Genomic DNA, 27,927 nt, shown 5'->3' with positions numbered 1-27,927 from the left:
TCATGGGTGGTGGGCGGGGCTGCGTTCTGGGTGGTGGGCGGGGCTGTGTCCTGGGTGGTGGGCGGGGCTGAGTCCTCGCATGCATCTGTCTGCGTTGGGCAAGTCTTTACATCTGTCTGCGTTGGGCAATATTTAGGAATAATACTAGTTTTAGATGAGCTCCTTCAGACATACACGTTCACTTCAAAAGTTGGAGTTTGCATTGACATTTCAAAAAGTATTTATTTAAAGACCTTTTAAGCGTCGTACGAAGCCAACTCGAGTCTTGACAAATCATGACAACAAACACAATATTTTGGACCAAACAGATAATTACAAAGAAGAAAAACAACAAAAAAAGTGTTGTAACGTGCCGTTTTTTTTCTTCTTTCTAATTATTTGTTCGGCCCGTTTTCACAAACCAGTGAATTCACAGACCACCAGCATCTAAACTCAGTGACTGCAGTGAGTGAGGCTGAGAGATAGTGTGTGTGCATGCGCGCACACATGCGTGCGTGTGTGCGTGCGTGTGTGTGCGTGCGTGTGTCAACTCACTGATGTCCTGTTCAGAAGGTTTTTCTGTCTCCTTGGCTGCGTACCGCTGGGCCGACAGGAATGTACTCGGATATTTCCCTACAACAGAGGGACTTCGCTGGGGAGTGGAGTGATCACCGCCATTCAGCTAACCAGACACAAACAGACACAGTGTGGATCTTATTTGATGTAAACATGGTTTTAATGTGTTTAAATTCATCCATTATATTATTAAGAATTGTGTGCCTCTCTGTGGACGACATTGGTTTCATTCTTTCTTTCATACTACAAAATATTCCAATATTTTTAATGGATTTCAGATTTGCCACACTATCGATACCAGCTATGCATTCTTAGCAGTGTTGTTTTTGGCAGCAAATTTCGATTTTAGTTTTAGTCATAGTCTCTTCAATAGTTTATTTAGTTTCAGTCACATTTTGGTCACCTGGAATGTTTTAGTGTTAGTCTAGTTTTAGTCGACTAAATATCATAAGATTTAGTCGACTAAAATGTATTTTGGTGGGCGTTGATGCCGTCGATGGCTAATTTTACACTTGCGGAAAATAGTCGATCTACAAGCTTGTGAGCTTGTTATTGTCAGCATGCAACCAAGTGTAAAATGACTCATACTGGATCTCTTACTACTAGATCTCTTACTACTAGATCTCTTACTACTGGATCTCTTACTACTGGATCTCTTACTACTAGTCCCTTCTTAAATGACTCATACTGGATCTCTTACTACTAGTCCCTTCTTAAATGACTCATACTGGATCTCTTACTACTAGTCCCTTCTTAAAAAATGTCAGTATATTTAGTCTTAGTTTTAGTCATCATGGATTAGTTTTCATTTAGTTTCCATGTAGTTTTCGTCAGTGAAAAAAGGTAGTAGACGAACATTTTTCGTCTTAGTTTTAGTCGACGAAATCAACACTGATTCTCATCATGAATGCCATGTGCATTAATTCTTTCTAGGTGACAGTGATGGACGCTCACACACACCACTATAGTTTACTGACACTCACACACACCACTATAGTTTACTGACACTCACACACACCACTATAGTTTACTGACACTCACACACACCACTATAGTTTACTGACACTCACACACACCGCTATAGTTTACTGAATGGTGTTTAGTCTCTGGTGAAAATGTTCTCAATACTGAACTGTTCTTGTGTTATACAATTTAGGCATTTAGCAGACACTCTTAATCCAGAGCGATTTACAATAAGCAAGAACAAAAAACCATGGCAATACATCACATACGTACATACCAAGCATTTATCATGAAACATGCGTAAGCTAAGAACGAAACAGTGGCATATTTATATAATGAAAACTATACATATAAACTGTATACTATACTATACTATACTATACTATACTATACTATACTATACTATACAGTGCTATGACTACACAAAATGCAATTCTAGTGCTGTCTACATAACATGCTATAAGTCTGTATAAAATGCTATCTAAGTCTACATAAAGTGCTTATCTAAGGGGCTAGGGTAAGTGCTACGGGCCATGATGGAGTCTGAAAAGGTGGGTTTTCAGGCTACGGCAGTTCTGATTGTAATGGGAAGTGCATTCCATAGTTTTTGAGCCAGAAGAGAGAAGAGTTTGGGACGTGTGGAGCGTTATAACAAGGCTTGAAGACACAAGTCCTGGTTTTACCTTTGGCTGCAGAGGTGCAGCCGTCTGTCCTATCAGAGGTGCAGCCGTCTGTCCCATCCCTGGTGCAGCCGTCTGTCCCATCCCTGGTGCAGCCGTCTGTCCTATCCCTGGTGCAGCCGTCTGTCCTATCAGTGGTGCAGCCGTCTGTCCCATCCCTGGTGCAGCCGTCTGTCCCATCCCTGGTGCAGCCGTCTGTCCTATCCCTGGTGCAGCCGTCTGTCCCATCCCTGGTGCAGCCGTCTGTCCTATCCCTGGTGCAGCCGTCTGTCCCATCAGAGGTGCAGCCGTCTGTCCTATCAGAGGTGCAGCCGTCTGTCCCATCAGTGGTGCAGCCGTCTGTCCCATCCCTGCTGAACCTCGGCTCTCCATAGGAGTCTCACTGTCAATGGAGAGAATACAGACTTTTCATTTTTACAAGTAATGAATGTGAGGATCTCCCGAACTGAGGTTTGCGTGGTAGGCCACACCCACCACATGGCATCTTACTGTGATGAGATGGAATGATGAGATTCTATGGAACTAGAGCAACTGATTCTATGGAACTAGAGCAACTGATTCTATGGATCTAGAGCAACTGATTCTATGGAACTAGAGCAACTGATTCTATGGATCTAGAGCAACTGATTCTATGGAACTAGAGCAACTGATTCTATGGATCTAGAGCAACTGATTCTATGGATCTAGAGCAACTGATTCTATGGAACTAGAGCAACTGATTCTATGGATCTAGAGCAACTGATTCTATGGAACTAGAGCAACTGATTCTATGGAACTAGAACAACTGATTCTATGGATCTAGAGCAACTGATTCTATGGAACTAGAGCAACTGATTCTATGGATCTAGAGCAACTGATTCTATGGAACTAGAGCAACTGATTCTATGGATCTAGAGCAACTGATTCTATGGAACTAGAGCAACTGATTCTATGGATCTAGAGCAACTGATTCTATGGATCTAGAGCAACTGATTCTATGGATCTAGAGCAACTGATTCTATGGAACTAGAGCAACTGATTCTATGGATCTAGAGCAACTGATTCTATGGATCTAGAGCAACTGATTCTATGGAACTAGAGCAACTGATTCTATGGAACTAGAGCAACTGATTCTATGGATCTAGAGCAACTGATTCTATGGAACTAGAGCAACTGATTCTATGGATCTAGAGCAACTGATTCTATGGAACTAGAGCAACTGATTCTATGGAACTAGAGCAACTGATTCTATGGATCTAGCGCAACTGATTCTATGGAACTAGAGCAACTGATTCTATGGAACTAGAGCAACTGATTCTATGGAACTAGAGCAACTGATTCTATGGATCTAGAGCAACTGATTCTATGGAACTAGAGCAACTGATTCTATGGATCTAGAGCAACTGATTCTATGGATCTAGAGCAACTGATTCTATGGAACTAGAGCAACTGATTCTATGGATCTAGAGCAACTGATACTCATTGGAAGAAAACCAATCAGTCCCCAGATAATAGAGGGTTATGCGCCTGACATGATCATCTTTAAACCCGGAAGTTATGCGGGAACGCCTACCGTGAACGCCTACCGAGTGGAACGCCTACCGAGTGGAACGCCTACCGAGTGGAACGCCGCCTACCGAGTGGAACGCCTACCACACACACACACCCCCCCCCCCCCCCCCATCTCCCCATTTCCATCTATCAAAAAGGCAAAAAGGTCCAACAGATATATCAAAAAGGTCCAACAGATATATCAAAAAGGTCCAACAGATATATCAAAAAGGTCCAACAGATATATCAAAAAGGTCCAACAGATATATCAAAAAGGTTGACAATGGGTGACTTACGTGCCACTGTGCCAGCTCCGGCCCAGCACCCGTGTCTGTGCGTCGGCCAGTCTCGTGTCTGGCAGTGAATGGAGCAGTAGAACGCTTTCTTACAGCGAACACATCGGAAATCTCCTGTCGGACGACAGCGACAGTGATATGCTTCATTAACTTTTTCCAGAAATTCCTTGCAGGTGATTTTTTTCCAAGTGTTGGGAGTTTGGAAGCGCTCCCTTTCAGTAACGCAGCATCCTGCTGCCTCCTGCATTATGTGCAAATTCTAAACAGGTGGTACGCTGGGCTGTCGAGTGATTATTCAATGAGCGCTTCCAAACTCCAATACTTAGAACAAAATCACCTGGAAGGAATTTCTTGACATAAAGTAGCTCATAACATGTCTACCGTGGATTTTTATGAAACAAACACTTTGCAGATAGAAAGAGGATAGATAATTCAAGCTTTTCATACAGCTGCAATGTTGGTGAGTTTGACGTTATTTAATACAATTAGATAGGACTTTGTCTGTTTGGATGTATGGACGGTCATTGGCAAATTGTGGCTAGTTTCCACCCTGCCATTAACTTATGGAAAGATGACCGCCGTGTGCATTACGGTCTAGTATTCAGAGTAAATCTTGAAAAAACTCCACACACGCCAATAGCCAGAGTGCCAAAACTTTATTAGGACGCAGCAGGGTAAGACAAATGAATATTAATGTGTCTTACCTGCTGCGTCCTAATAATATAGTTGTTTTGTTTCTATACAAGACATACAATGCAAATCATCATCAATATCAGGAGCAGTAAAATCTTTCATCTTTGGTCTGGCTACACACACACACACACACACACACACACACACACACACACACACACACACACACACACACACACACACACACACACACACACACACACACACACACACACACACACACACACACACAGTCAAGGATGACTATGTATTTACCTTGCTTACTGCAATAGTTACACACGGTCACAGTCAATGGACTTTCAGACCCTGCAGTAAAGAAGACAAACAATGAATGACTTCATGTCCTTGTTTAACTAGTAGCTGATAATCACACCTCACACTTCAGGAAAGGTTTAGTCAAACATCCACTCAGATCACGTCAATTAACCCATTCTGGGTGGGAACCCCTGTTGGTGTTGTAAGCATTATGTTATACTTTAGCTATTGAAAAATAGCAGATCTACAAGCTTGTAGGTCTGCTATTTTTGAACAATTGTTAAAATGTGGCGCAAATCATTAGAGCGAACATTTTTAACTACAATATTTGCTTCTGGAGGGTCCCTGGAACTACATATTTTGAGATGGGGGTCCGTGGCCCAATAGAGATAAATCTGGGGGTCCTTGACATGAAAAAGGTTGAGCACCACTGACATAGAAACATAGGTTTTTCAGAAAGATGTTAGGATTTAGAAGCCTTTTTTTTAATCAAACTTAGTCCAAAATGGGGTATAGTCCGGGAGCCGTGGGGCTGAACGTGGTTTCGTCAGATAAAGTTTATTTCTCAACTGATTCTTGTAGCTTGGGGTCACCTCTCACGAATTCAAGAGGGTGCCCAGTGATATCCCTTGGGCAAATTTAGTTATTAACCCCTTAATGCCTGAAATACTAACAAATCCCTGAAAATAAAGTTTTATGGTATTTCATGCGAATTACTTGGTCTAAATGCATCAAATTTGCTTTCTACATGTGTTTGTGGATGTGGATAGGCACAATGTAGTAGATTTATGATGAATGTATTATTAATTAATGCATATTAACCCCTTCATGCCTCAAACCCCCAAATCCCATAAAATATATCGTTTAAATGCATCAAATTCGTTTTCTAGAGTGTTTATCCGCATGAATGTGGATATGTACAATTATATATTTGATTTCAGAATAGGGCATTTTTAGATATTAACCCCGTCATGGGAGTCAGGTTAGCTTAACACAGCAAAAGCCCATAAAATAGGCTTACAATAATTAATGCAAAAGCAACAAATTTGCATTCCAAAATAAATGCTTATTTGGAAGTGGTCATGTCCACCACACCTCCTTTCCTATGAATTAACTCGATCACTTATTACTTTATTACACTTATTAGTGCAGGTCTTTAGGTAGATTGGTAGGGCTCAGTGGCCTGATAGATCTGTCTTTTTCCATCCAAACTACTCTCGGTCTCATGCTGGTGTAAGATGCCCATCAACCTTTTGCCACAAAGATGTTTAAAAGTGGGGGATCTATACATTCTCAATTAATCTGTTGGTGGTAGTGCAGCTGGTTTGAAGTACATGCATGACCTTTCCCATTCTTTTCTCCCAGACTAGCAGTCTAGTTTCCTCCATAGTTTCCTTAACGGAACAGAACCTGAAGGTCCAGATGGCACTTGCTGGAATGCCTATAGCACAAGTTTAGTTTAGTTTAGTTTAGTTTATTTAGGATCCCCTTAGCTGTTGCACATGGCAACAGCTATTCTTCCTGGGGTCCTCACAGAATAATATACACACAAAAAAACATTACAACATTACAGATATCACAAAAGAAAATAAAGAAAAAAACAAAAAGAATAAATACATTAAAGCATAACTACGGTTAGTGCATTCAATCTAGATTACATTAACTGGTATATTGACATAAACAGAATTACAATTTCGCCATAAGAGAATCCTTCAGTCTTTTCTTAAAGTGCCATTTACCCTTAATTTCTGTGATGCATACTGGTAGAGAGTTCCAGAAAGTCATTGCCCTGTACATGACTGTATTCTTCATTGCATCAGTTCTTGGCTTAGGCACTGTAAATCGACCCATTGCAACATGTCTGGTATTATGTCTGTGTCTATCACTGGTATAATGAATATTTTTATATAAGCATTTTGTTTTTTTATTTGAACAAATGTTCCTAAAAAATCCAGCCAGACTAGCAGCTAATCTCTGCTCCACCAACAGCCATGACAGCTTCTGATGATTTAACAGTGTACTAGATCTAGTATTGCAGTTCAGGGCAAGGCGAGCTGCCTTATTCTGGGCTATTTGTAATTTACGCAGGTCCTTTTTAGCTGCATTGGACCACACAACTGGACAATAGTCAAGGTGGGATATCACTAGTGCCTGGATGACCTGGACAGCAGATGTTGGAGTTAAAAACTCAGCACATCTCATCATGGACAAATCCCCTCCCATTTTCTTAGTTGTTTGTTATGAGTAGACCATGTTAGATGACTGTCTAATGTAAGCCCAAGTAGTTTTGTTTCATCTACCTGCTCAATTGCTAAATCGCTCAGATTTAGATTCAATTTGGGTTTTGACTTGAGCATATATGCTGTGATCCAAATACAATGGATTTAGTCTTTGAGATGTTCATGACAATCCTATTGTTCACCACCCACTCTGATATGTTCTGTAGTTCCTTGTTGAGATGTTCAGGACCATCCTATTGTTCACCACCCACTCTGATATGTTCTGTAGTTCCTTGTTGAGATGTTCAGGACCATCCTATTGTTCACCACCCACTCTGATATGTTCTGTAGTTCCTTGTTGAGATGTTCAGGACCATCCTATTGTTCACCACCCACTCTGATATGTTCTGTAGTTCCTTGTTGAGATGTTCAGGACCATCCTATTGTTCACCACCCACTCTGATATGTTCTGTAGTTCCTTGTTGAGATGTTCAGGACCATCCTATTGTTCACCACCCACTCTGATATGTTCTGTAGTTCCTTGTTGAGATGTTCAGGACCATCCTATTGTTCACCACCCACTCTGATATGTTCTGTAGTTCCTTGTTGAGATGTTCAGGACCATCCTATTGTTCACCACCCACTCTGATATGTTCTGTAGTTCCTTGTTGAGATGTTCAGGACCATCCTATTGTTCACCACCCACTCTGATATGTTCTGTAGTTCCTTGTTGAGATGTTCAGGACCATCCTATTGTTCACCACCCACTCTGATATGTTCTGTAGTTCCTTGTTGAGAGCTACAGACAGATCTTCCACATTAGTGGCAGACATATACAAAGTAGTGTCATCAGAATACATGGCTACATTGGCCCTGTCTAAGACCAGTGGCATGTCATTTGTAAATATAGTGAACAACAAAGACCTAAGCAACTTCCTTGTGGAATTCCACAGTGAATATGTTTAGTGTCTGAGAGACTCCCATTATAGTATACTCTCTGTGATCTGCTGGATAAATAGCTTTTTATCCACCTTAGTGCAGATAAGGTAAAACCATAACATGAAAGTTTGTCAAGCAAAAGATTGTGATCAATAATGTCGAACGCGGCACTAAAATCTAACAATACAGACCCCACTAGTCTCTACATCTAACAATACAGACCCCACTAGTCTCTAAATCTAACAATACAGACCCCACTAGTCTCTAAATCTAACAATACAGACCCCACTAGTCTCTAAATCTAACAATACAGACCCCACTAGTCTCTTGGAATCCACATTCATTAGACAGTCATCTATTAACTGTGTCATTGCTGTACATGTAGAAAGACCATCTCTATAGGCGTGTTGAAAGTCAGTATTCAATACATTCTCAGAAAAATATGATTGAATTTGGTTAACGACATATTTTTCCATTAATTTAGCAAGAACTGGCAGAATGCTAATAGGGCGGCTGTTAACTGTAGTGGCAGAAAATACTACACTGCCTGGAGCAAGGCTTCCACCTGTTGATTGTCTGTCAAGATGACCTATTCTTACTCAAGACCCATGTTTAGTCTTGTCCACTGACCACACCTCCAATGTATTTGTGCTTCTTCATTTTGTATAAGAGAGACTCATTTGAACAGGTCTGGAGGCTTGCATGCGTGCACCTCCCTGGGCTGGTACAGACCACTCCTTGTAATAAACGTGTACATTGTTTCAGTCCACTCTCTACCTCGATTATTTCTTAAAGTCTCTGTTTATGAGTATTAATAATCCCATCACAATTATGGCGCAGTGAGCAGCGTGTTTCTACTGTCCGTCAGCATTCTCTTTTTCAGATGATAGCGCTGTGCATATGGATCTGAGATGCTGGTCCGACAGGGACAACACCTAAACGAACTTTGGGGTAAGAGTGTTTTGACTCAATGTACAACATTTTGTATTTTGAGGCTGTGATCGTTAGAGATACAGCCGTACAAAGTACTAGTTCATCGTATTCATCGTATTTGAAAGAGCTGGTAACAGTCCCTCATCGTATTCATCGTATTTAAAGGAGTGGTGACAGTCCCTCCTCATCGTATTTCATCGTTGCCGAGTGGTAACAGTCTTTTATAGACATTTATATAGTATTCATCGTATTTAAAGGAGTGGTGACAGTCCCTCCTCATCGTATTTCATCGTTGCCGAGTGGTAACAGTCTTTTATAGACATTTATATAGTATTCATCGTATTTAAAGGAGTGGTGACAGTCCCTCCTCATCGTATTTCATCGTTGCCGAGTGGTAACAGTCTTTCATAGACATTTATATAGAAAAACTATAGCCTATATCAGTAGGATAGGGAATAGCATAGGAAATCATACAGACAGCGTCCACCGTTATTTTCTTTCTTTTCTCTCCTGTTGGGACCAAACAGCCCACAGGGAAGATTAAAAGAGAATGGTGAAACAGCAACTTGTATAACGCGTAAGACTCGAGCAGCAGGTATGAATGTGGAATGTGGAATGTTGAGTATGGAATGGAAGTGTGTGGGACGTACGTGTGGATGAACGGAAAATACTATTTTTGTGAAAAGTCAAATGGTGATTTCCTAGTATAAATGTGGCGTTGTGAACAAGTAAGTATGAAGAATGTAGTCCTGGTATTTTAGTTAAGTGTCACCACCCATGGTTAGTAGGACAGCAGTTAGCAGTTGTCAGCGGCAGACTCAAAATAGCAGGTCTACCCAGTAAGTGCTGTCTTGTATTTAAAGTAATTAACAAACAGTAACGTGGTTAGCTGATCATCATGGTCATATGTATTATCTTATTACGTCTTATTATAAAATAATGACAATATAACAATTTCCCAGAGTCACGGCAAGTTGAGTGTAATTGGGCTTTGTCACTCTCTATATTTGGACTAAATAGATAGGCAAAATTATACTCAAAGCATGAAATGTATAGGTAGTAAGTAACTCCTTACAATAGGCAATATTTGTAACTGTCATCACATTTTTTCCCAGTCAAGACAGGAACCCCTGTTTTTGTTTTTCCTAGGAACCTTTCGTTTTTGTCGCTATACAGAATATATCGGTATGGCATTTTTTGTGGAAAAATTAGAGAGGTCCTCAGGGAACTTAAGATCAGATTCAAGTAAGGGACATTTTCCAGGACAGGCAGTTCAGAAAGTAGCCCCGTTCTTCCTCTCTATAATACAGCAGCTGCTCTGAGTGGACACACTTGGGACGGGTCGAGCTGGGAAGTCTGGTGAGTGTAATGTTACTTATACATACACGATATAGGAATACTCTGTAGCAAGTAAATGTCCAGAATTCAAATGTAGGCTTAATAGTAAATTAGTGTTAGCTGTGGCTGTATTTAAGAAACTAAAACAATTTAGCAGAATGTCTCATTTTTAATTATAAAATAACTGTAAAATAAGCAGATCTACGAGCTCACAATGTGTTGTTCTTGTACATTAGTTATTTGCAACATGGAAAAAATGTATATAGGGCTGGAGTGGTTAATGTATGATTTGTAATAACCATAATCTACACAGTGACCAGTAATTACAGTATTCAACTACATGCGTATATACGGACAGGTCATCCAGTAGGGAAGACATGGTTTGGAGTTGTGTTGAGTTGATCATATGGACAAGCGCAATTCCCTCATGAGAGAACTTGCATTACCGCGTAGGAGCATTTGAGTAATAGTATTGTGTGAACCTAAAAAGTGAGACACAGAACTCATACGTTAGTGTGAGTGACGTGCAATTAGATATGTAAAGGGTATTATTGGTAAAGTTGATTCACCAGACATAGAAATCAGTAGTGCTGTGTTTTACGGAACCTGATTACTATGGGACCATCAGATGGATCGCCTATCGCATCGCACGGCAAGTCACATGTACAGTCAGACTGTTTCCGCACTTCGATGTCTGAACAGTATGCGTGTGTTGGTTTGGGGCCCAACACAGGCGGGAATTGACTATTTCCCGAATTACATTTTGGGAACATGGACATGCAGGCACTTGGACAGAGGCATGAACAATGGAGGACTATATGTGAGGAAAGGGAACATTCCAGGGATGAACTAATGACTGTCTTTTTCCTTTCATGTGATGGAACACTGTACGTCCACTCTGTGGCGAGGTACGTGCGATTGCGATGGTGGGCCATTGGTGATGTCATAGTGAGTGGGTGAGTAGAGAGTACTGCTTTTTGGGGTCAATCTGATTCAACTTTGCTACAGTGTCTCAAGACATTTTACGTGTAGAGCAGGGACCCCTGCTACATGCCTAAATTAAGCAGTTTTACGATGGGGGTAACAAGACACTGTCCTTTAAGCGGGGGGAATCGTCAAGCTTGATGAGAGACTTTTTTGGCTTGTCAATATGATCATACAACTTTCCTATAGTCAATAGTCTATCAGACAACTGAATTAAGGGAGTTTTAGGACTCACAAATCTTGTAGTAAATTGGTCTTGATTCAAACGTAATATTAATGAACAAGTAAAGTAAGAAATAAGTTGTTGTCACCAACGGTGGAGGGCATGACGTCATGTCTCCCTCCCATGCGTGCCCAGGAGCACTGAAAAATATATATAACACAGGCAGATAGATACCGTATACTACTGAGTATCTCATATTGTAAGTAAGACTCACATATCAAGGGGTACCTAAATCATTGGGCTTGACTAGTTCACCAGCCCCCCCAACGCCTAAGGCAAGATATTTTCAGTGACATAAGTAATGTGTGGGACACGCAAAATGTAAACTTATCCGCAGAAATAGCCCGATCACAGCTGTTAAAATAACAGTGGGGGCTCATATTGTTCAGTTTCCGTTCAGTTTAGTTTTTCTAATTTAAGGAGAGTTTCACAGCATGACATGTCACTTACGCCAACCAGGTGTCCATTTGCACCCCTCACTTCAGAGTAGCAGTGTGATTGACAGGCATCAGTGTTTGGGGGGGGGGGGGCAAGAGAAGGTCCCCTAATAGTTGGATAATTCACACTCATGGCAAATGCCCTGTTGACTCATTTTTGTTGTCAACATTTAACTAATAGGCCTGTACTCCTATCTGCTTTAATCAGCTAGAGAACGGGGTCAGGCATTTCACTTTTTGATTCCAAGCAGTGATGTAAATAGATTCTCAATGCTCTACTATCTTCCTAAAATTTCTTCCTGAATTTCTAATTTAACTATAGATGTGTTTAATTGATTCTAGATGTGTCCAGTCATTTTTTAATTTCTTAGAAGAGTAATTTTTAAAAGTAAATGAGTCCTGGGATGCAGGAATGATTTTGTAAATAAGTCAGGGGGATATATGTGTCCCACTTCAACAACGTTAGGAGTTATATTTTGCCATTTTTACAAAGTGCAGCATACTCCACAGTTCAGTAAACAGTTGTCGCTTCCAGCCGGCATCCTTGTTTCAGACAGGGACTTGTCCATGCAATAATGTGACGGAGGAGGACTTTAGAAGGAAGGATTTTTATTATCTGGACTTTCCATCAAACAATCAAGCAGCAAGCATACTGGTCAATTAATTAAGACGCATACACATTTGTATGATAAGCTATGAGGTTCAATTTGAATGTCTAGTTGATCATGGTGTTTATTTATATATCAATAAATATATCAATAATAGTGTAAACCATATACAGCAGAGTCATGTAAATACTATTTTAACAAAGAGAACATTATGTACATACTATTTTAAGTTACGAGTCATGTAAATACTAGCATTTTATTTTAAGAAATCAGTTGAGTGAACCCGTGGATCAGCTATTTTCAATGAACAAGATTTAACAGTTAAAAACCATTTAACCAAGTCGGCTTTCCTACTTACCGGAGAAAGTTTATTGTTAGTGTGTGTTTTTCAAAATGTATTCTTAGATGTGTTTATCCTTAGTTTATTTCTTTATAGATGTGAGATCATTTTATTTGAAGTTAGGAAAAAAATGTACCGAAAGATAGAAAAGGATTTTTAAAAATAGCAGATCTGCGTGCACAAAACATACCTAGCACGTTGTTTCAATTATAGATAGACTGGCAGGAGGAAGTGACGAATAGGGTAAAATAGCTTAGTGTTAATAGGATGTTGATGCTGTTAAATAGCTTAGGTAATATTAAAAATGTTTAAAGTAAAGCGATGGTTCTAGCAATTATGAGCAATTCTATGGATAAATTCTATCTATATCCGACAGAAGTGCTCAGAGGGGGGACATGTATAGTTTAAGAAGTGTATAGTTTATGAAGTATAGTTTAAGTTGAACATAATTTAATTCAAATTCATTTTAAGCATTGGAACATAATTTATTCTTGAGTCTATGGCGACATATTGTCAAACCTCTAAAACTACATTCAGTAGGCTGCTGAAACAATAAACAAACAAAACCTCAACGGCATTTTAGATTGCATGTCAAATTGTAGATGTACCGAGTAGAATTGCGGGCCCACATTTAAACCTCAACGGCATTTTAGATTGCATGTCAAATTGTAGATGTACCGAGTAGAATTGCGGGCCCACATTTGTCTGAAAGATCTGATGAGTAAATTAATGTTATTTCAAAGGACCTGGCCTCATGTCGCCTATTTTGCTGTTTACAGTAGCAGAACACGTACTGCTTGTGAAGAGTTGGTTCCACTCAAACCAGTAGTAATAGCAGTAATTCAGATACAGGTACAGGGGAGACTAGACTACACATGGGGAAGTTTTTTCACTCAAGTACTACACTATATTTAAATATTTATAAAATACTGCAAAACCACAGCGGAGACACACAACTGACTGTTACTACAACCAAGGAACAGCCCGCAGACAACAGCAACAACCATGAACAACCTGAACCCCTCAAAAACAATCAAGGACAGGGGGGAGCAGGTGTCACAGAGACTTTGTCCAAGGAAGCTATTTCCATTCATTCCATATCCAGAACCTCATCCTCATCGGGGGACTGGGGCACAGCACTCAGAAATAGACACATATTCTTCAACAGTACATGTGCAGCGACGCTGGACACCTGATGAACTGAAAGACATCATGAAGGACCTTCCAGACCACAAAGTCAACGTGGAGCGCTGGTGTGCAGCTGTGTTAGACTTGATTGAGATGTATGAGCCATCGGCAAGAATGCTCGAATCTGTATTTCGCAAAGTCTTTGGATTAAAATGGCTACATCTCAGGGAACATTTTGATGTGAATGGAGCACAAAATCACATTGTCACTGGACAGCTGCTGAATCACGGTGGTCTTTTTGACAGCATCAAAGCAGCATTTCCAGTACCCACTGATTGGCAAAAAATTCACAGCACTAAGCAATGGCCTGATGAAACCTGTGACACCTACAGGAATAGACTGGAGAACTGCTTTCAGAAGCACTGTGGTGTGCCACTAGACAACCCCGCTTTCAATGACTTGTTAAAAGCGCAGACAGGTGGGGCCCAGCCGGGGGTCAAGTGGCGACCTATGGGTTAGGCCACTACACAGATTTGGTGTGATATGGAGCGAAGTAGAATGAAGACCTACGCAGTGGCAAGTGTGGAGAATGAATGGCCCGGGTATGTGTGGAATGTGATGTTTATCGAGTAGGCCTATAAGTAAGTAAAATGTTTTAAGGTATCACTGTGTACAATAGTGTTATTTTTAGGTGAAATTGTTCTTTCCTACTTTCCAGGACTGGATGGTGAATCAATGAGATGGTCTAAATGTGTTGACAATTTAATGAATATCTTCCTTTCCCAGTGTGCATGGCATGGTTAATATGGCGATATTGACTAACTCACTAAAAACTTAGAATAACTCGTCTAGGAAGAGTGTTGTGATACAATGCAATTACAGGAGGAAGGACAAAGGGAAAAATGAGTATCTATAGACATTGCATCGACAAGGTAAGAACTCCCACACGATCTCATACATTATTGAAATATTGATATTGACAGGAGGATACTAGTAGTGATGAAATACAGTGTAAAGATGCAATAATGTGTAACCTGTCAATGTAGCTAATAACCATAAGAGAGGGAGTTAACCATAAATCAGACTGTGAAAGATTGTGATCAACTGTGATCAAGATAGATCTTAATAAATTCCTAATTATGTATTATCATCTGGGGAAAAGTATAGAACAAATGTTTTAGAATAGGGGTAGTGTGTTGTTTTGTTTTTTTTCCAGCTCTGAAATCCAATAAATTAAGAGAAACATATCAGGAGATGTGTTTGAACAAGGAAAAAACAAACAAACAAATGAAGACAACCAGAGAAAGCACTGAAAGGATTTGGGTTTGTATGATGGGTAAATATACACACATACAGTGACGTCAGTCTAGTGTTATATGAATTACAATTTAGGCATTTAGCAGACGCTCTTAATCCAGAGCGACTTACATTAAGCAATAACAAAAAGCATGGCATACATCACATGTATAAAAAGTAGTTATCATGAATCATGCGTAAACTAAGAACGTAACATTGGAGTATCTATGTCAACTATACATACTATACTATATAATATATTATACATGTGTACTATAAAGTGCTATGACTACATAAAGTGCAATTCCAGAGCTGTCTACATAACAAGCTGAAGCTGAAGACAATTAATGTAAAATAATAATAATAATAATAATAATATTGAAATGAATTTTGTATAACCACCTTTTTAACCACGGGGGAAATAATTCAAGTGAACAAAATTACCTGCAAGTTGTTCTCCCTCTAAGAAACCTGACAGACATATAAATATGTCACATGGGCCAGTGACACCAATGAGAGCCAAGCCACATCATCATGTCCGTCCAGAGACTCCAGACGTCCCTACAAGGCCCACACGCATTCAGTCCCCGCAGTCACCCCCCAGTGACAGCGATGGGAGCCGGATAAAAGACGAAATACTGGGCCCACCATGGGGAAAAAAGACTAAAATGCCATGCCACAACTTGTGACAGAAACATAAGGAGAGGAGAACATTTGCGTGGAGGAGAAAACCACGAAAAAAGACTACACCTGATGCTGGCTTATGAGTGATCGCTCAAGACAAATCGAGGGTCGTAGGTTGGAATTTCCCAATAAGAAGGAAAAGGGTTTTCGCCCCTACCAGCCATCAGAAGTTGTGTGTAATAAAAAGAAAATTATCATGTGGGTGGACATTGAATACACTTAAATGTAAACCTTTCTTACTCTAGGAGATAGTCCATATATAAGTCATCTTTTTGTAGTAAATTTGCAGACAGTATAGTATCTCATGTTCCTTGGTATAAATTAATATGAGACATTTAATTTACATATTTGAAATGGTGGAATGTAGTGGCAGAAAATACTACACTGCCTGGAGCAAGGCTTCCACCTGTTGATTGTCTGTCAAGATGACCTATTCTTACTCAAGACCCATGTTTAGTCTTGTCCACTGACCACACCTCCAATGTATTTGTGCTTCTTCATTTTGTATAAGAGAGACTCATTTGAACAGGTCTGGAGGCTTGCATGCGTGCACCTCCCTGGGCTGGTACAGACCACTCCTTGTAATAAACGTGTACATTGTTTCAGTCCACTCTCTACCTCGATTATTTCTTAAAGTCTCTGTTTATGAGTATTAATAATCCCATCACATAACCCCTGTGATGTTTTTTAGAATCTTTTGGTATTGGAATAACTTTAGCTTCCTTCCATATTTGTGGACACACCCCCCACATCAAGCTTTGGTTAAAAATGTGAGTAATTGGATTAGTTAACAGTTGTACAGCGAGCTTCAGTAACTTGCCATCAAGGTTATCCAGGCCTGCAGACTTCTCACTGTGTATTGAAAGTAACAGTTTCTCCACCACCTCAGAGCTGATGGGTTCAAAACTAAACATACATGACTTATGTACAAGATAAGGAGTGTGGAAATCAGACCTCAAAAGGCGGCTGTTTGTAGCTACAGTGATTGGAGGAGATATATCTTGATAGGACATGGTATTTCTAGCTGACCCCCGTCTCCCTGGCATCTCTGCTGACTGACCTGATATTGTAATCACAGTAGACCTATATCTCGAAGATTAGGTAGACCTCACTGTCAGACAGGTATGTGGTTGACATCAGCTGGATGGTCCAAAGGTCTGATCCATCAATGACAGTGACATCTGCATCAGCAGCATTCCTCCCGAAGTGACGTCTTCAATGTGGACGTGGCTTTCTGAATTACTTAGACTTAGATCAATCACTTCTTTTCAATGTATTTAAATAATTGATTTTCACTCATCTTAACACTCATGCTTCTAATCTTTTTTTTTTTTTGTATCTTTCTTGGACTTTGTCTTTCTACAACAAACAAAGTGCTGCCTCTTTTCCAATATGCATGTTCATATTTATACCTTGCTTATTCGATGATGCTGTTTATTATTACTGTTCATCTGTGTTGAGGACCCCCTCTAAAATGAGATGATGCATCTCAAGGGGCTTATCCTTTCAATAAAGGTATATACATTTGCATTCCATCCTCTGTGAACATGGCAGTTAAGACAGCTCATAGGCAAGGGCGTCCTCCACATGAACATCACAGTCACTAGACAGGAGTACGATGACCATTGAATAGATTTAGGAGTGTATCATTTGAATTGGATTTGGCTGTTGTTGCCACCATCTTCAACCTGAAAATAAATATGCTACAGTTTCACTAATACAGATGGTAGAAAGCAGATTTGATACATTTGACTTGATTATTGTGCATACAATCTCATTCTCAAAAGATATATTTTATGGCATGTTGGGGTTTTCAGGCATGAAGGGGTTAATAATATGCATTAATAAATAATGCATTAATCATACATTGTATACATTTATACAATGTGGATTGCATATCCACATTCATAAACACTGTAGAAATCAAAGTTGATGCATTTAGACCAAGTATTTGGCATGAAATACCATAAAACTCTATTTTGGGTGGATTATTTAGTGTTTCGGGCATTAAGGGGCTAATAACAAAAAATGCCCAAGGGATATCACTGGGCACCCTCTTGAATTATTAAGAGGTGACCCCAAGCTACAAGAATCAGTTGACAAAAAAAACTTTATCTGATGAAACCACGTTCAGCCAAAAATCACCCTTCGTTCCCGGACTAGTAAGTGAATTGTGATTTCAGTGCAGTTTCAGTGAGGAAACTCAAGCTGTTGTTATAAAGTAGCCCTCCTCTGCCACCTAGTGGCTGTTCTTTTAACTGCAGTGTGCACTTCCCAACAACAGCAGAGTGACATTCAGACTTCTTGACAGCAATTCTTGCTTATTTTTGATTGATGGTCAAAATAAAGATAGCTTTGATTAATTTCAATGTCACCCCTAAATGGGCATGCAGAAACAATAATACATCATCTTTTTGCCAAGCCTGTCTTTGCCAGTGTTGTACAGTTCTGTTGTCATGAGATGTTAGTCGACTAAATCTACAGGTTATTTAGTCGACTAAAATGTATTTTGGCGGGCCTTGATGCCTTCGTAATGACTGTTTTTACACTTGCTGAAAACGTGTCACGCTGCGACGCGTTGTGATCTTGTAGATCTGCTATTTTCAGCATGCAGACCAAGTGTAAAATGACTTATACTGGATCTCTTGTCCACTAGAGTCCCTTCCTAACATTTTAGTCTAGTTTTTATTTGTTGACAAAATTGTCAGTAAATTTAGTCTTAGTTTTCATTTAGTTTCCATTTAGTTTGTCAGTGGAAATAGGTAGTCGACGGACATTTTTCGTCATAGTTTTAGTCGACGAAAACAACATTGGGCCACAGAGCAGCTTCTATAGAGCACCGAAGTCTGTCAATATCGCTAGGAACGCTATAAATCCACGGGTTCATGTACTTTTTATTTGCATTGTAGGGGGGATTTTAGATCGCCTCATATAAGAACTGTGTTTGAAAAATAAACATGTCATCCAGGCCGTTTCACTCATATGGATGTGAAGAATCAACTGACAGAGAAAATGCTATTGTTACTGCTACTGAATTAGTTACATTTCTGCTAGAAACGGACTATCATATATGAGTGACTGGCGGTCGTAAACGATACAGAGACACCTCCCTGACAATATAACGATACAGAGACACCTCCCTGACAATATAACGATACAGAGACACCTCCCTGACAATATAACGATACAGACACCTCCCCGACAATATAACGATACAGAGACACCTCCCCGACAATATAACGATACAGAGACACCTCCCTGACAATATAACGATACAGAGACACCTCCCTGACAATATAACGATACAGAGACACCTCCCTGACAATATAACGATACAGAGACACCTCCCCGACAATATAACGATACAGAGACACCTCCCTGACAATAACGCAGAGACAGCTTGTTTATTTTTGGACCACAACGCTTATATGAAACGATTTTAAGATCACCCCATGTTATTCTCCATAGAGAAATTACTTCCGTGAACCGGGCAGAACCAAGGGATGAGTGAGTGACGTCAGGACTTTGGCGCTCTATTGAAAACTGTAATTGAAGTATTTCATGCTCAGACTTTGAAGGAATGGCGGCACAGTTTGGCCCCATTTACACTGGCAGTCAAATCTAGCCTGAATCCGATCAAGAGCCACATCAAGATTGAAATCCGATTGGTTTAAATGAGGTCACATGACTCATTTAAACAAATCAGATTCCAATCTGGATGTGGGTCAGATCTGATTCAGGCTGGATTTGGCTGCCAGTGTAAATGGGGCCTTAGTTACCATGCAGCTCCATCCATGAAGGCCCTCTGGGATCTCCCATCGTGGTCCCCAGGTCAGCCACAGGTGGGCCTCTCCTGGCATGTGGACGTCCTCTCGCATCGGGAGGGGGTCCTGCACCTCCCACCCGGCCCATGTGCATGGCTGGTGCAGGGTGGGATGGTGGTGGTGCCCAGAGCCATCTATAATAGAAGAGTTGCGATATTGAGGGGGCAGAAAACAGCCATGGTCATATGGTTCATGTACTCGCGCGGTGAGCCCATAGACTCCTAAAAAAAGAAGTACTTGTACCCGGCCTGGGAAAAATTAATGGCATTGGAGCAACATCTACAGTCTCGGTATCGGATCCTTAACATGAAACGGTTTGATAAAACGGGGTTTGTGTGATTTCGATGAGAGTTCTTACTTTGCTGTTACGACAGGCTCTCCAGTGGCAGACAGCAGCGTTCCTCCTTTGGGGTCATTGGGACGATCTCCAAGCAGACCTCTGGGAGGATGACCACCAAGCAGACCTCTGGGAGGACGACCACCCTGTACTGACAGACCTCTGGGAGGACGACCACCACGTACTGACAGACACAGACCTCTGGGAGGACGACCACCACGTACTGACAGACACAGATCACACATTAAAACATATCTCTGCTGTCGGGAGGAAACCTCATAACTCCAAAATGTTCATTTTTCAGGAAATAAAAATGTTTTTTTTTCAGGAAATGAAGAAAAACTTATATTTTTAAATTAAGAAAACCGTATATTTAAAAAAAAAAAAGAAAAAAAGCCTCCTCAAAGTTGGTGTTGTAACTTTATATATTGTCAAATACTTGGTGGTGGTGGAGTTAGTTGCTTTAGCAGACGGTTTGAGGGTCCAATGGAGTTTTTGTCATAAGCACTTTTTACTACTTTCCATTGGTTCAATATTTTCGAAACAACACACAGACGTAGTAGCACTGATTTATGCTAAAAAAATTAAAAACTTTCATTTTTAGTTATGAGGTTTCCTCCCGACAGCAACGAATATACCAAACATGCAACGGACTTAAAACTTAAATACTCTAAAACAGTGATTCTCAACCTGTGGGCCATGAGGATGAGGTCATTGCAAGTAATGCAAATAATCGCCAAAACACTTTAATGATGATAATAATGTTACATTATTATAATGATAATAATGTAATGTTCTTATCGCCATACATCACATTCCGTACTCAGTCCATCAAATCATCACAAACGTCATTCCAGCCAATCGCTTTTTGGCGTCTTCACATTTATGCCCTCAACGCTATGGGGTGATCAGCCAATCATCAGCCAATGTGTCATGACAAAAACATGTCTTGTCATGACAATTTGTTTTCATTGATTGATCATTAAAATAAGCATGCCCTGAAAATGCACACTGACCACTTTACATTTAAATTTGTTCCAGTACTTTGCCATAGTACTGGAGTTCACGTCCCATTCCCATCAATCAGGATCACAAACCGTCAGACCCAGACCCAGAAAAACAACAACTTTTTTTCCCCCGTTGCGGCGGGGGGGGGGGGGGGGGGGGGGCTTAGCGGGGGGAGGAGGGGCGCCCCCATGACGATTATAAAAACATTTCGTCTCTGGTCGCAGGGACTTAACCCCAAATCCAGCCCTTGATGCTTAGTGCCAAGCAAGGAAGCACTGGCTCCCAATTTTATTTTACTTTGACAAAAGATCAAATCAATCCCTATTTTGGGCATGTCAACTCATTATAGGCCAATAGGACTTACGTAGTTAATCGATTCGTTGATACAATATATTTAAAGAAAACCCACTTCTCGATTAAAACATTAAAAAAAAGATTCCAAAGAATAATCACTGAGAAAATAATGGATAGTTGCCAGCCCTACCCAGCTGGAACTTATGACTTGTGCCAAGAGGCACAAATCTCCTCACACATATCCTGTTCCTAAAAATCAATCATTTGGATCTCGGGATCAACATCTCGATTATTCGATGAATCAAAAAGTAATCAATAGAATAACCTCTAAGAAAATAATGGATAGTTGCAGCTGTAGATACCTGTTGTGGGAAAGGTCTTATTGGTGACTGGAGCGGTGGTGGAGGGCTCCCTCAGAGGCAGGTTGGTGACTGGAGGAGAGGTGGAGGGCTCCCTCAGAGGCAGGTTGGTGACTGGAGGGGTGGTGGAGGGCTCCCTCAGAGGCAGGTTGGTGACTGGAGGAGAGGTGGAGGGCTCCCTCAGAGGCAGGTTGGTGACTGGAGGGGTGGTGGAGGGCTCCCTCAGAGGCAGGTTGGTGACTGGAGGGGTGGTGGAGGGCTTCCTCAGAGGCAGGTTGGTGACTGGAGGGGTGGTGGAGGGCTTCCTCAGAGGCAGGTTGGTGACTGGAGGGGTGGTGGAGGGCTCCCTCAGAGGCAGGTTCGTGACTGGAGGGGTGGTGGAGGGCTTCCTCAGAGGCAGGTTGGTGACTGGAGGGGTGGTGGAGGGCTCCCTCAGAGGCAGGTTGGTGACTGGAGGAGTGGTGGAGGGCTCCCTCAGAGGCAGGTTGGTGACTGGAGGAGTGGTGGAGGGCTTCCTCAGAGGCAGGTTGGTGACTGGAGGAGTGGTGGAGGGCTCCCTCAGAGGCAGGTTGGTGACTGGAGGAGTGGTGGAGGGCTCCCTCAGAGGCAGGTTGGGACTGAACGAACCACTCATTGTATCAAACTACTGATATCTGGAAAATTGGAGAAAATAAATACAATTATCAGATAACTGTAAAGCCTGACGCTCAAAGCGCTTTACAATGGTTAATTCATTCATACATTGGGAGGTGAAGGTTCATTCATTCATACATTGGGAGGTGAAGTGGCGAACAGTCGACGCAAGCGTCCTCACTTCCCACATTCACACACCGACGGTGGCGAGCTCACACCGACCGCCTCATTGGAGGCGATGTGGGGTTCAGTGTCTCATTGGAGACAGTGTGGGGTTCAGTGTCTCACTTTCTTGCCCAAGGACACTTCGACATGTAGACAGGAGGAGCCGGGATTCGAACCGCCGACGTAGGGATCATTGGACGACGTGCTCTACCTCCTGAGCCACAGCCTCCTAAGAAAACGTGCGGATGCATTCGACTACGCATGCATCCCCCCCAATGTCTTCTACTTGGCCTTACTCCCAGAACCCACCTCACCCCTGCCCATTTTGAAAGGCTGGAATGGAATGGCTTAGGGTTGACGACAGAGTACAGCAACTTTACTTGGTGAAAACTTTCGGTTTCTGCCCCCCTCAATAAAATTAGATAGATTTTTTTATAATGGGATGAATCTAGAGTTGCAATACCCTCCATTGACTCCCCACTCATCATTTTGCGTTTGCGATCTGCTTGTCTTAAACGACGTTAAACTCACCAACATTGCAGCTGTAGTCCAAGCTTGAATTATTCTCTTTCAATCTGCCGAGCTTGTTTTTCATAAAAATCCCCCGTAGACATGTTATGAGCTACTTTCTGTCAAGAAATTCTGTGCAAGTGATTCTTTTTCTAAGTGCTGGAGTTTGGAAGCGCTCGACGTAAGTCACTGAACGTCCCTGCATGCATCTGTTTCGCATTTGCACATCCAAAGTTAGTTACCTTCCAAACTCCAACATTTCTTCTTCTTGACAGAAAGTAGCTCATAACATGTCTACGGGGGATTTTTATGAAAAACAAGCTCGGCAGATTGAAAGAGAATAATTCAAGCTTGGACTACAGCTGCAATGTTGGTGAGTTTAACGTCGTTTAAGACAAGCAGATCGCAAACGCAAAATGATGAGTGGGGAGTCAATGGAGGGTATTGCAACTCTAGATTCATCCCATTATAAAACAATCTAGAGTTACAAATTGCGGCTAGGGGACCCCCAGGGGTACTTAGGGAGTTCCAGAGGGGACCCAGCTAAATGATAATTTGTAACCAAAATGGACCCTTATGGGTCTGTAACTCAGAGTATACAAATGGACAAATGAACCCAGAGTTAAATTAACATTGATTTTACAATATAAATTGGGGGTCCCAGAGATAGAAATGCCATTAAATCGGGGGTCCGTAGCATACTGCCTGTGAAACTGTGGGGTCCATGAAATTAATATGTTTCGGAATCACTGCTAGAGAGCTGTAAAATCCTCCCTTATCGGGGTCACTGGCATATGTTTTCAAATGGGGGGTCCTTATCGGGGTCACTGGCATACGTTTTCAAATGGGGGGTCCTTATCGGGGTCACTGGCATATGTTTTCAAATGGGGGGTCCTTATCGGGGTCACTGGCATACGTTTTCAAATGGGGGGGTCCTTATCGGGGTCACTGGCATATGTTTTCAAATGGGGGGTCCTTATCGGGGTCACTGGCATATGTTTTCAAATGGGGGGTCCGTGGCCTAATAAATGTTGTTTTGGGGGTCCTTGACAACAACAAAAAGTTTGGGAACCCCTGGCTAAGCATTATGTTGTAACATTCGGTATCATCATTAAAGCAAAACAATAAATAAGAAAAGAGATTTTACAAAAAGGAGAGGGATGCGTAGCATCTAGTGGTTCCCAAACGTTTTCATGTCAAGGACCCCCAAATTGACACCAATTAGCCCACGGACCCCCATTTGAAAAGATATGCCAGGGACCCCCCATAAGAGAAGATGTTTACGGCTCTAGCAGTGATTCTCAACCCGTTTAATTTCAAGGATCCCCAGTTTGACATGCACTAGTCTACGGACCCCCGTTTAATGGAATTTCTGTCTCTGGGACCCCCAATTTATATTGTAAAAATCAATGTTATTTTAACTCTGAGAGTGTACAAATGGAACCAAATGGACCATTTGGTTCCAAACTATCGTTTAGTTGGGGACCCCCTGGAACTCCCTCAGGTACCCACTTTGGGAACCACTGACTGCTAGCATGTTATTGTAATGTTAGCATGTACTGGTTAGCAAAAAGTTAGTTGAACGTTTGTTAACTTTGTTTCTGACGGGATTCGAACGTCCTCCGTTTGTCAGCATAAAGTTTCCCAGGCATGGATCAACTACAGTTCCAGACAGTGTCGAGTCAGTTAGGATCTTATTCTTAATACTCTAGAGTCAAATGCCAAATATCCCAAATCTCTCACTCACTCACTCACTGTCTCACACTCGGTCACTCCAGCATGGTGGCATTACCTAGCTGCAATTCGCAACTCTATTTTTTTTTATAATGGGATGAATCTAGAGTTGCAAAACCCTCCATTGACTCCCCACTCATCCAATTTGCGTTTGCGATCTGCTTGTATTAAACAACGTTAAACTCACCAACATTGCAGCTGTAGTCCTAGCCCTGGTCCAGTGCTTACAGCGAGTAGAGCGAGTCTCTCTCTGACAGAGACTCGCTCTACTCGCTGTAAGCACTGGACCAGGGCTACTGTAGTCCAAGCTTGAATTATCCCCTTTCAATCTGCCGAGCTAGTTTTTCATAAACATCCACCGTAGAGATGTTGTTATGAGATACTTTCTGTCAAGACATCCTCTGCAGGTGGTTCTTTTCTTATTGCAGTTTGGAAGCACTCGTTTTTGTTAACGGGTCGCGCTGCTGCCTCCTGCATTATGTGCAGATTCTAAACAGGTGGTACGCAGGGCCGTTCAGTGACTTACGACGAGTGCTTCCAAACTCCAGCACTTAGAAAAAAGAATCACCTGCACAGAATTTCTTGACAGAAAGTAGCAGTACGTCGTTTAATACAAGCAGATCGCAAACGCAAATTGGATGCATGGGGAGTCAATGGAGGGTATTGCAACTCTAGATTCATCCCATTATAAAAAAATCTAGAGTTGCAAATTGCGTTAGGTGTTACGGTGAAATCGGTGACCTGCTGAAATATGTAACAATCGTGTTGGACTAGCCCAAACATAGACTCTCGTAGAGGTTTTTTTCGATTCTGACGAAGAGATTCGTCAGAATCGAAAAAAACCTCTACGAGAGTCTAAGGCTGCGTTCGAATTCATTCCCTATGCCCCATATAGTGCACTACTTTGGGGTTCCGCCATTTTGTTATAGTGTCCGAATATGTAGTGAGCATTTTTGCACCCTAATGTAGTGGACTGAAGTATCCCACAATGCACCGGGAATTGTAGGGACCATCCGATGGTCACTACAAAAACACAGCGAAGCAAATCTGCCCCATAATGCATTGCGCAAGCTCGCTCTTGAGCGCACATGCACGCGTTTGCGCGCACGTGCGCTGCTTCTGCATGCATGCGCTTATTGCGCTCCAACTCAGAAGAGGCAGAAGTTGAACCAGCGAAAGAAATCAACACAAATGTACTTTTTAAACTTTCGTTTCCCCTCTCTTTTCTTCCCTGGCGGATCTCAAAGCTACAGATCTCGAGACAAATGATCTGTGCATTTATTTGCAATTGATTTGTTTTATTTATTTATAATAAAACAGTTGCTTGCTGTAGAAGGCCTTATATTTTAATAGTTTTTGGATTAAGGTTGGTGAGGTTGTAAAGCTATGTGCTAAAGTCCAATATATATTTTGTACATGCATGTGAGACACATTAATTGTGTCTCCGAACATATGCTTTATTCATATTAATTAATTCCTGCCATTAAAAAATATGTTATCTAACATGATTTCATTTAATTGCGCTAAATACATTACAACTTCATTATGTAGGCAGTAATTTATTGGACTGCTGTTTCTGTTAACGTCGGTATTGTGAGCAGAGCTTGTAGATTGGCTACTTTTGGTAATTCTTTACCAAAAGTACCCGATCTACAAGCTCACAACACGGACGTCGCGTTGCTTATAGATCGGCTATTTTTACCGTATCCACCCCCCCCCCCCCCCCCCCCCCCCAGGATTTGCGGGGGTTCATAATCATGCTGCTGATATTTTCATATTGTCAAGGTGGTGCACTGTTTTCATATTGCTGGATAATGGATATAATATTAATTTATTGATAATAATCATAGGCCTATGTTATTTTAAAATAATAACCTTTTTATCATCATTTCAGCAGCAGCGTTTTGACTGGTTTTTTGTAGTCAGTTGATTCTTCATATCCAATTGAGTGAAACGGCCGGGATGATTTGTTTATTTTTCATACAGTTCTTTATGAGGCGATCTGAAAAAACCCTATGGGGATTACAATGCAAATAAAAAGTACATGAACCCGCGGACCTATAGCGCCCTCTACCGATATTGACGTCAGAGTCGGTGCTCCCTATACAGGGAGTATTGTCCGAATTAATCACTATTTGAGTCCACTGAGTCTGGGTCCCCGTATGGGGAGTAGGGAGTAGGGAACAACCCTAGCAATTCGAACGCAGCCTAAATGTTTGGGCTAGTGTTGGACAATCACATAATGGAATACCAGACGACTCGCCCCTTCACCAACCCGTCCCCGTGAATTTTGTTAATGTAGTTAACAGTTAATTTAGTATTTCCCTCCCTCTCTGAAATGTGAAATTATCTTGTATACAGATTTATTTGATTGTATAGTAGTCGATCTCTATACTCTGTGAAATTCAGAAAGAATAACATGACAGACGGTGACTGCTTAATTAAGTTAATTTAGGACCTTCTAGCAGTTAATTTCATTTTATTAAACACATTTCTTCCATGATGTAGCCCATGTTTTGTAATGGCATCATCATGCTAATATGCCCGTGGATATACAGAGTGAACGTGTCTTTAACAATTATAAATTAATATGATAATAGCTTTTATATAATCACCAACATGAATTATGTTTGTTATTTACAGCTCTGTAGAGTAGTGGGGCGAGATGGAAAAGGGGCGGCCGTACCTGTTACCACATCATGTATGTCGGTGTCCGAATGTAAATCTGACGTCCTCCGTTTATCAGCATAAAGTTTCCCAGTCATGGATCAACTACAGTTCCAATGTGGAGTCAGCAGGAGGAGAGTCACATTCCAATACCCCAAATCTTGGCCACTCGGTCACTCCAGCATGGTGGTGTTACGGTGGAATTGGTGACCTGCTGAAATATGTCACATTCGTGTAGACAGTAGTATAGGGAGGCTGAACCGCCATAAAGGACACGCACATCTACTGTTACCAT

At 41.3% G+C, this 27,927-nt stretch overlaps 1 protein-coding gene across 1 annotated transcript; it reads right to left on the bottom strand.

Annotated features, from left to right (window-relative positions):
* Positions 1-27,781, bottom strand: LOC306942679 (uncharacterized protein; the record flags this gene model as incomplete). The annotated part of the gene is made up of 10 exons (XM_079528688.1): positions 27,652-27,781; positions 21,927-22,576; positions 20,423-20,485; positions 20,284-20,362; positions 19,881-20,059; positions 4,973-5,023; positions 4,025-4,138; positions 2,202-2,564; positions 535-612; positions 1-116 (listed from the first exon to the last, which is right to left on the bottom strand). The coding sequence occupies exons 2-10, from the start codon at positions 22,555-22,557 to the stop codon at positions 1-3; spliced, it is 1,674 nt and encodes a 557-aa protein (XP_079384814.1). The 5' UTR covers positions 22,558-22,576; positions 27,652-27,781.
* Between the last annotated feature and the right edge of the window lie 146 nt (positions 27,782-27,927).

This window comes from Electrona antarctica, assembly GCF_951216825.1.
Source record: "Electrona antarctica genome assembly, chromosome: 18".
In the NCBI taxonomy this organism is placed as follows: domain Eukaryota; kingdom Metazoa; phylum Chordata; class Actinopteri; order Myctophiformes; family Myctophidae; genus Electrona; species Electrona antarctica.
Note: the sequence above shows the minus strand (reverse complement) of the source record. Positions and strands in the feature narration are given on the sequence as shown.